At 44.1% G+C, this 10,782-nt stretch overlaps 1 protein-coding gene across 1 annotated transcript in view; it reads right to left on the bottom strand.

The window, feature by feature from the left end:
* Nucleotides 1-6,000: 6,000 nt before the first annotated feature.
* Nucleotides 6,001-10,782, bottom strand: part of LOC106573164 (thyroglobulin-like) — an 82,805-nt gene continuing 78,023 nt past the window's right edge. The window contains 4 exon segments of the mRNA XM_045712765.1: nt 6,001-6,315; nt 8,182-8,378; nt 8,622-8,762; nt 9,786-9,893. Of these exon segments, the coding sequence (XP_045568721.1) occupies nt 6,173-6,315; nt 8,182-8,378; nt 8,622-8,762; nt 9,786-9,893 (589 nt within the window). The 3' untranslated portion in view covers nt 6,001-6,172.

Genomic DNA, 10,782 nt, shown 5'->3' with positions numbered 1-10,782 from the left:
TTTCAAAAACTTGGGCTGACCAACAAAAATAAACAGTTGATACATCGTAATATCATTTCCCTTACACTTCTCTATATGTTGATTTATTAATAAAATACATTTTTAAACAAATTCAAACCAATTAACAATTAATCAACCAACCAGCAAATAAGGTGCCAGTTTGACAGTCTGCCTGCCTGTCTCTGTTTAGCAGAAATGTATTTCATAGACCAATAAAATGTCCAAAACCCCAATTTAACTCACACATAAACTTGAAGAATAACCTTGCACATACAATATGTGCTTTTAATAATCCCAGTCAAAGGTCAACTATAAACTTCACTCAAACAGTCACTCCTACAAACAGATGCTGAAATACTTAGTGAACCCTCGTTGTTGGGTTTTCAATGAGATGGTGAATTCGCTGCATAGGGATAAAAGCACATATTGTAGAGGATTTAACTAAACCCCATTTGGGCTTAAATTTCTTTAACGTGTACAGTACAGCACAGGGTAAACAAAGTTATACTTTGCACAAGGACTACTGTGTTTGTTTGTGAATATACATTTTGATGCGGCGATCAGCTAGTCATTGTTATTTATTACCAGTCTTGGATATGGGGGTTTAGTAGCTCTGGTACTCTTGAAGAGGCTCAGCGTTCAGTGTTAACAAGCCACACAGGCGCCCTGGAGCAGAGCTCAGAACTTAGAAAAGGTTCAAGAGGAGTACTGTATTAATCCTAAAAGGTACAAGAGGAATACTGTATTAATCCTAAAAGGTACAAGAGGAGTACTGTATTAATCCTAAAAGGTTCAAGAGGAATACTGTATTAATCCTAAAAGTTACAAGAGGAATACTGTATTAATCCTAAAAGGTACAAGAGGAATACTGTATTAATCCTAAAAGGTTCAAGAGGAATACTGTATTAATCCTAAAAGGTACAAGAGGAATACTGTATTAATCCTAAAAGGTTCAAGAGGAATACTGTATTAATCCTAAAAGGTACAAGAGGAGTACTGTATTAATCCCAAAAGGTACAAGAGGAGGAGTACTGTGTTAATCCTAAAAGGTACAAGAGGAGTACTGTATTAATCCTAAAAGGTACAAGAGGAGTACTGTATTAATCCTAAAAGGTACAAGAGGAGTACTGTATTAATCCTAAAAGGTACAAGAGGAGTACTGTATTAATCCTAAAAGGTGCAAGAGGAGTACTGTATTAATCCTAAAAAGGTGCAAGAGGAGTACTGTATTAATCCTAAAAGCGGAGGATGTATCCTCAGTCAGAGGATCATATCCTATGATAATCAGACTGGCTAAACCTCAGTAGGGGATTGGGCATCCAGCAGGATATCTCTAGCAGAGCTCGGTATCCAACAGAGTAGATTCACTGATCTAGAGAATTACTTTAACCTTGTGGTTTGTCTAAGAAATTAAAACACACAGCTAAAATCCACCCTTTGTCCTTAAAGCAGTTCTAGAAAATGACCAGGTGGGTTTTGGTATCCTAACTCATTGCTTTATCCTTGGATGTAGGCTGTTGCTAATTGATGCTGAAAGGGTCGCTGCTTTTTGGAGAATAAAGTTGTAGAGAGTTGCTGGTATCCTGGCAGGTTTAGAAGATACTGTGTCCAAAATGGTACTCTATTCCCTACATAGTGCAGCTCTTTTGACCTGCAGTGTAGTACTGTATGTAGGGAATAGGTTGCCATTTGGGGACGTAGACAGAGAGGATGGGAAATCCCTTATTTAACTGTAGCTAACCTGTTGACCTCTCTGATGAGGACCGTGAATTCTCGGAACACTGACCTGTTGACCTCTCTGATGAGGACCGTGAACCCTCGGAACACTGACCTGTTGACCTCTCTGATGAGGACCGTGAACCCTCGGAACACTGACCTGTTGACCTCTCTGATGAGGACCGTGAACCCTCGGAACACTGACCTGTTGACCTCTCTGATGAGGACCGTGAACCCTCGGAACACTGACCTGTTGATCTCGCTGATGAGGAGCGTGAACCCTCGGAACACTGACCTGTTGACCTCTCTGATGAGGACCGTGAACCCTCGGAACACTGACCTGTTGATCTCTCTGATGAGGACCGTGAACCCTCGGAACACTGACCTGTTGACCTCTCTGATGAGGACCGTGAACCCTCGGAACACTGACCTGTTGACCTCGCTGATGAGGAGCGTGAACCCTCGGAACACTGACCTGTTGATCTCGCTGATGAGGAGCGTGAACCCTCGGAACACTGACCTGTTGATCTCGCTGATGAGGAGCGTGAACCCTCGGAACACTGACCTGTTGATCTCGCTGATGAGGAGCGTGAACCCTCGGAACACTGACCTGTTGATCTCGCTGATGAGGAGCGTGAACCCTCGGAACACTGACCTGTTGATCTCTCTGATGAGGACCGTGAACCCTCGGAACACTGACCTGTTGACCTCTCTAATGAGGAACAATATCACAAGCGCTGATATTTGTTGATTGGGAGATCGTGGATGCATCCCAAATGAGATTAAGGGCACTATTTTTGACCAGGGCCCATATGGCTCTGGTCAAAAATAGTGCACTACATAGGGAATAGGGTGCCATTTGGGATGTAGACCAACCTGCAACACCAGTTGCATCATAGCATGGCCTCTTGAACTGGTAGTTGAACTAGAGGACAAGGAGAGGTGTGGTGTGATATACCTAGCATTACACTGTCTGGAGGACAAGGAGAGGAGTGGTAGGCCTAGCATTAATCTGTCCAGAGGAAAAGGATAGGTGTGATAGGCCTAGCATTAATCTGTCCAGAGGACAAGGAGAGGTGTGGTAGGACTAGCATTAATCTGTCCAGAGGACAAGGAGAGGTGTGGTAGGCCTAGCATTAATCTGTCCAGAGGACATGGAGAGGTGTGGTGTGGTAGGCCTAGCATTAATCTGTCCAGAGGACAAGGAGAGGTGTGGTAGGCCTAGCAGTAATCTGTCCAGAGGACATGGAGAGGTGTGGTGTGGTAGGCCTAGCATTAATCTGTCCAGTGGACATGGAGAGGTGTGGTAGGCCTAGCATTAATCTGTCCAGAGGACAAGGAGAGGTGTGGTAGGCCTAGCATTAATCTGTCCAGAGGACAAGCATAGGTGTGGTGTGATAGGCCTAGCATTAATCTGTCCAGAGGACAAGCATAGGTGTGGTGTGATAGGACTAGCATTAATCTGTCTAGATCACATAACTCCTTTTTATTTCTCTGTTCATCTATTTGGCATCCATGAGGTGGGATGTGAACAACATACACAGAACAGTGTAGTGTGTGTGAGCGCCAGGAACAAAGCTTAGCTACGGTCATGTAAGGTTAGGGCCAGCTCAGTCAGTCTCTACAGAACAGTAGTAAACCCTGTAAGGTTAGGGCCAGCTCAGTCAGTCTCTACAGTAATAAACCCTGTAAGGTTAGGGCCAGCTCAGTCAGTCTCTACAGTAGTAAACCCTGTAAGGTTAGGGCCAGCTCAGTCAGTCTCTACAGTAATAAACCCTGTAAGGTTAGGGCCAGCTCAGTCAGTCTCTACAGTAGTAAACCCTGTAAGGTTAGGGCCAGCTCAGTCAGTCTCTACAGTAGTAAACCCTGGGGCCACTAGGACTAGAGGGACCTCATGGGCACCGTTATCTTTTAGATTTTATCTCTTGTTGTCTCCTTTCGAGCAACTGGCCAAAGTGATGAATTATCCTACGGGTGAAGAAATTCAAGAATGTGACATGTATAACTGAAAGAGGAAGTAATGACAAACGTTATTGAAGTGTTGGTTTATGTGTTAATATATAATAGTAGAAATATACACTGCTCAAAAAATAAAGGGAACACTTAAACAACACAATGTAACTCCAAGTCAATCACACTTCTGTGAAATCAAACTGTCCACTTAGGAAGCAACACTGATTGACAATACATTTCACATGCTGTTGTGCAAATGGAATAGACAACAGGTGGAAATTATAGGCAATTAGCAAGACACCCCCAATAAAGGAGTGGTTCTGCAGGTGGGGACCACAGACCACTTCTCAGTTCCTATGCTTCCTGGCTGATGTTTTGGTCACTTTTGAATGCTGGCGGCGCTTTCACTCTAGTGGTAGCATGAGACGGAGTCTACAACCCACACAAGTGGCTCAGGTAGTGCAGCTCATCCAGGATGGCACATCAATGCGAGCTGTGGCAAGAAGGTTTGCTGTATCTGTCAGCATAGTGTCCAGAGCATGGAGGCGCTACCAGGAGACAGGCCAGTACATCAGGAGACGTGGAGGAGGCCGTAGGAGGGCATCAACCCAGCAGCAGGACCGCTACCTCCGCCTTTGTGCAAGGAGGAGCAGGAGAAGCACTGCCAGAGCCCTGCAAAATGACCTCCAGCAGGCCACAAATGTGCATGTGTCTGCTCAAACGGTCAGAAACAGACTCCATGACGGTGGTATGAGGGCCCGACGTCCACAGGTGGGGGTTGTGCTTACAGCCCAACACCGTGCAGGACGTTTGGCATTTGCCAGAGAACACCAAGATTGGCAAATTCGCCACTGGCGCCCTGTGCTCTTCACAGATGAAAGCAGGTTCACACTGAGCACATGTGACAGACGTGACAGAGTCTGGAGACGCCGTGGAGAACGTTCTGCTGCCTGCAACATCCTCCAGCATGACCGGTTTGGCGGTGGGTCAGTCATGGTGTGGGGTGGCATTTCTTTGGGGGTCCGCACAGCCCTCCATGTGCTCGCCAGAGGTAGCCTGACTGCCATTAGGTACCGAGACGAGATCCTCAGACCCCTTGTGAGACCATATGCTGGTGCGGTTGGCCCTGGGTTCCTCCTAATGCAAGACAATGCTAGACCTCATGTGGCTGGAGTGTGTCAGCAGTTCCTGCAAGATGGAGGCATTGATGCTATGGACTGGCCCGCCCGTTCCCCAGACCTGAATCCAATTGAGCACATCTGGGACATCATGTCTCGCTCCATCCACCAACGCCACGTTGCACCACAGACTGTCCAGGAGTTGGCGGATGCTTTAGTCCAGGTCTGGGAGGAGATCCCTCAGGAGACCATCCGCCACCTCATCAGGAGCATGCCCAGGCGTTGTAGGGAGGTCATACAGGCACGTGGAGGCCACACACACTACTGAGCCTCATTTTGACTTGTTTTAAGGACATTACATCAAAGTTGGATCAGCCTGTAGTGTGGTTTTCCACTTTAATTTTGAGTGTGACTCCAAATCCAGACCTCCATGGGTTGATAAATTGGATTTCCATTGATTATTTTTGTGTGATTTTGTTGTCAGCACATTCAACTATGTAAAGAAAAAAAGTATTTAATAAGATTATTTCTTTCATTCAGATCTAGGATGTGTTGTATAAGTGTTCCCTTTATTTTTTTGAGCAGTATATTTTGGGATATCATTTTGGAACATTCCTAGAGGAGGGGCATCTTGGAAAGAGTACTTAGTTGCTCTTGGCCTTTGGTTGGTTTGAAAAGTCATTGGTATGAAAATGAAGGCAAGCATTCTGTTAGATTAGTGAGATAACTCGTTGGTTGTTACTTTCAACCCCCCCGTGGCTATGAACACCTGGAATTGTCCAACAATCCACTTTCTTAAACGCACAAAGGGTGCATCTCAAATGGCACCCTAAATAGTGCACTACGTTGGACCAGGGCCCATATGACTCTGGTCAAACTTAGTGCACTAAAATAGTAGGGTACACACAATTGGGACGCAGCCAAGTGAAACAAGACTTCACACGGATGGAAGTTTCTGGAAACTTTCACCAAACGTTCACTTCAATAAGACAGCTGTTTTACACCTCTGTTATCAGTCTAGTAACTGACACAGGAGATTATCCCATTTGACTCATTTAATGTCTCTTACTTAGAAAATGTCTCCTTGGTTACCAATCCCAGCACACAGACCCAAATGAGCTAGTTGATTTGAATGTTCAGGCTATCACGAGAGATTACCTGATTACTATTCTAGACGTGAAGGAAGTGTAAACAACATCACAGACTTCAGGAGTATTTTGTAATGCAATTGTTTTATTTCATTTGTATGGAAACTAACAGGCAGTTAAATGACACGACTTAATTTACAGACACCTTTGGCAGTTGAAACAACATGTCATTTCTCACTATATGTGAGTGATAAACCCTAAATGCAGATTAGACAGTACGTAGTGTGGAAGTTCTTTCTAATTATAAGCATCCTTCTCTGACTTGGGTTTGCTCTGGGTGACAGTTGTCAAGAAATCAACAAATAACTTGGTTTCTGGTGTTGGAGTTCCAGCCCCCAAACCAGCAGATTCCCCTTCCAACACAGCAGATGAAAGTTTTCCTGAAAAACAGAGAGACATCTTTCTTGTGACACCAAGTCATCCTGTGAAGTAAGAGTAGCTTCTCTAAAGTGGTGATATATGGATGTTTTTCCTAAAGCTCTGCAGACGGAGACTGGACGTTTGGCACCATCTAAGTACATACAGTAGCAAACCTCTAATTACTGGCTACATACGTTGCAAAGTATTCAGATCCCTTGACTTTTTCCACATTTTGTTACGTTACAGCCTTATTCTAAAATGGATTACATTGTTTTTTTCTCATCAATCTACACACAATAACCCATAAAGACAAAGCAAAAACAGGTTTTTATAAATATTACATAAGTACTCAGTACTTTGTTGAAGCACCTTTAGCAGCGATTAACAGCCTCGAGTCTTCTTGGGTATGACGCTACAAGCTTGGCACACCTGTATTTGGGGAGTTTCTCCCATTCTTCTCTGCAGATCCTCTCAAGCTCTGTCTGGTTGGATGGGGAGCGTGGCTGCACAGCTATTTTCAGGTCTCTCCATAGATGTTAGATCTGGTTCAAGTCAGGGCTCTGGCTGGGCCATTCAAGGACATGTCCCGAAGCCAGTCCTGCGTTGTCTTAGCTGTGTGCTTAAGGTCTTGTCCTGTTGGAAGGTGAACATTCGCCCCAGTCTGAGGTCCTGAGCGTTCTGGAGCAGGTTTTCTTCAAGGATCTCTCTGTACTTTGCTCCGTTCATCTTTTCCTCGATCCTGACTAGTCTCCTAGTCCCTTCTGCTGAAAACCATCCCCACAGCATTATGCTGCCAGCACCATGCTTCACTATAGGGATGGTGCCAGGTTTCCTCCAGACGTGACGCTTGGCATTCAGGCCAAAGAGTTCAATCATGGTTTCATCAGATGAGAGAATCTTGTTCTCATGGTTTAAAAGTCCTTTAGATACCTTTTGGCAAACTCCAAGCTGGCTGTCATGTGCCTTTTACTAAGGAGTGGCTTCCGTCTGGCCACTCGACCATAAAGGCCTGATTGATGGAGTGCTGCAGAGATGGTTGTCTTTCTGGAAGGTTCTCCCATCTCCACAGAGGAACTCTGTCAGAGTGAACATTGGGTTCTTGGTCACTTCCCTGACCAAGGCCCTTCTGCCCCGATTGCTCAGTTTGGCCGGGTGGCCAGCTCTAGGAAGAGTCTTGGTGGTTCCAAACTTCTTCCATTTAAGAATGATGGAGTCCACTGAGTTCTTGGGGACATTCAATGCTGCAGAAATGTTTTGGTACCTTCCGCAGATCTGTGCCTCGACACAATCCTGTCTCGGAGCTCTACGGACAATTCCTTCGACCTCATGGCTTGGTTTTTGCTCTGTTCGACCTTACATAGACAGGTGTGTGCCTTTCTAAATCATGTCCAATCAATTGAATTTACCACAGGTGGATGCCAATCTAGTTGTAGAAACATCTCAAGGATGATCAATGGAAACAGGATGCACCTGAGCTCAATTTTGAATCTCATAGCAAAGGGTCTGAATACTTATGTAAATACGTTTAAAAAAAACTGTTTTATACATTTGCAAAACAAACAAAAAAACTGTTTTTCTTTGTCATTATTGGGTATTGTGTATAGATTTATGAGGGGGGGAAATTATTGAATACATTTTAGAATAAGGCTGTAACGTAACAAAATGAAGAAAAAGGAAGGTGTATGAATACTTTCCGAATGCATTGTATGTTTCTATGTATGTCCTGACACTGAAAGAACAGGAAGGGAATAATTAATACTTGTTTTGTGTTTTTTATTTAGCCTTTGTGTTAGTGTCATTGTTTTTTTTCCGGCAAAGATGTCTGTGGTTTGTTTGGCAAAGTGAAGTTTTACTTAATCTTATTTTCAGTTTGGACTTGTACCCACCAGTGGAGGCGGTCAGAGCGGGGACATAGTCGGCCCAGAAGGAGCACTGGGCCCTGCGGAGGCCCCTGTGGTTGCTGAGGCCTGGCTCCACTTCCATATAGCTGTCCCCCTCAGGGTGAGGCTGGAAGGCATGCCAGGGGGGCAGCGCCGCCTCGCTGAAGGCCACACGGGACACACTGTGAGCCTGGTTGGGATTTCTGTTCAGAAAGAGAAAACGTACAGTAAGAGACGTGATGTACGCACGAAGTGTCTGCTAAATGACAGATATTATATATTCTGACACCACATGCATGAGGCAGTATTCTCCAGTCATGCAGATTGGTTTAGATGTAACAAACAATACAAAATAAACAAATTGATTTAGATGGAAAAGGCAACACTATAAAGTATGGTTGGTGTTTATTTAAAGTCATTTCTGTTTCGTTTTCTTTTTTTTTTACCCGGACTTGATGAAGTTGGCCATGTAGGTCATCATCTGTAGGGAGAGGCGTCTCTCTGTGTTGGTGAACAGGTCGTAGGTCAGGGGGCTGTGAGGGAGGCCAAAAGCATAGTGGACATCCAGGGGTACTGACAGGTCAGCACTGAAATGAAAACAAATCACACACAAATAAACACTACATTATCATGCCACTTCCCTAGCAACACAGCAAAACAAATAAATAATACATTATCATGCCACTTCCCTAGCAACACAGCAAAACAAATAAATAATACATCATCATGCCACTTCCCTAGCAACACAGCAAAACAAATAAATAATACATCATCATGCCACTTCCCTAGCAACACAGCAAAACAAATAAATAATACATTATCATGCCACTTCCCTAGCAACACAGCAAAACAAAATAAATAATACATCATCATGCCACTTCCCTAGCAACACAGCAAAACAAAATAAATAATACATCATCATGCCACTTCCCTAGCAACACAGCAAAACAAAATAAATAATACATCATCATGCCACTTCCCTAGCAACACAGCAAAACAAATAAATAATACATCATCATGCCACTTACCTAGCAACACGGCAAAACAAAATAAATAATACATCATGCCACTTCCCTAGCAACACGGCAAAACAAATAAATAATACATCATCATGCCACTTCCCTAGCAACACAGCAAAACAAAATAAATAATACATCATCATGCCACTTCCCTAGCAACACGGCAAAACAAATAAATAATACATCATGCCACTTCCCTAGCAACACAGCAAAACAAAACAAATAATACATCATCATGCCACTTCCCTAGCAACACAGCAAAACAAAATAAATAATACATCATCATGCCACTTCCCTAGCAACACAGCAAAACAAATAAATAATACATTATCATGCCACTTCCCTAGCAACACAGCAAAACAAAACAAATAATACATTCTCATGCCACTTCCCTAGCAACACAGCGAAACAAAACAAAGAAATAATAGATTATCATGCCACTTCCCTAGCAACACAAATGTAATAGTATTGCTGGACACAACAAGGTAGTCTGAGTTAACGCAAGTACTACTTGACTAGTAGTCAACGGTCTGGAGCCCTGACCTGACCTGGCTTCCTGGCTGCCTAGTCCTCCTCACACCCAGTGATTACCTGGTCTGGGCGGTGTCCTCAGGCAGGTGGTACATGAACACATTGGATCTGGTGTTAGCTGCCCAGAAGTTGGCCATCTTTATGGTGGGGCACACAATGAAGAGATCTCTGCACAGAGACACAGAGAGACAGATACAGAGAGACAGAGACAAAGAGAGAGAGAGAGATTGTTGAGAAATTAAACACACTTCACATCATTGTTTCCCTTTTCTTTGGGGACAAAGAGTGAGAGAAAGGATAAAGCAAGGTGTACCTATTCTATACATGACAGGACAGCAGTTCACTGACAATCACTCACACAGTGTTGTCTAACAAACCAAACATTTACATGTGTGACTGAGGGCCGTGAGTGTGTATGTTTGTGTCTTGAGAAGATATGGTCTGTCTGGCTGCCACAGTGCCAGGCTAGTTAACTAAGACAAGGTTTCACTTTAGAAGAGATGGTCTGTCTGGCTGCCACAGTGCCATGCTAGTTAACTAAGACTAGGTTTCACTTTAGAAGAGATGGTCTGTCTGGCTGCCACAGTGCCAGGCTAGTTAACTAAGCCTAGGTTTCACTTTAGAAGAGATGGTCTGTCTGGCTGCCACAGTGCCAGGCTAGTTAACTAAGACAAGGTTTCACTTTAGAAGAGATGGTCTGTCTGGCTGCCACAGTGCCATGCTAGTTAACTAAGACTAGGTTTCACTTTAGAAGAGATGGTCTGTCTGGCTGCCACAGTGCCAGGCTAGTTAACTAAGCCTAGGTTTCACTTTAGAAGAGATGGTCTGTCTGGCTGCCACAGTGCCAGGCTAGTTAACTAAGACTAGGTTTCACTTTAGAAGAGATGGTCTGTCTGGCTGCCACAGTGCCATGCTAGTTAACTAAGACTAGGTTTCACTTTAGAAGAGATGGTCTGTCTGGCTGCCACAGTGCCAGGCTAGTTAACTAAGACTTGGTTCCAAATGGCACCCTATTCCCTATATAGTGCACTACTTTTGACCAGTGCCTATAGGTGTA

The sequence above is a fragment of the Salmo salar genome, chromosome ssa02 (assembly GCF_905237065.1).
Source record: "Salmo salar chromosome ssa02, Ssal_v3.1, whole genome shotgun sequence".
In the NCBI taxonomy this organism is placed as follows: domain Eukaryota; kingdom Metazoa; phylum Chordata; class Actinopteri; order Salmoniformes; family Salmonidae; genus Salmo; species Salmo salar.
Note: the sequence above shows the minus strand (reverse complement) of the source record. Positions and strands in the feature narration are given on the sequence as shown.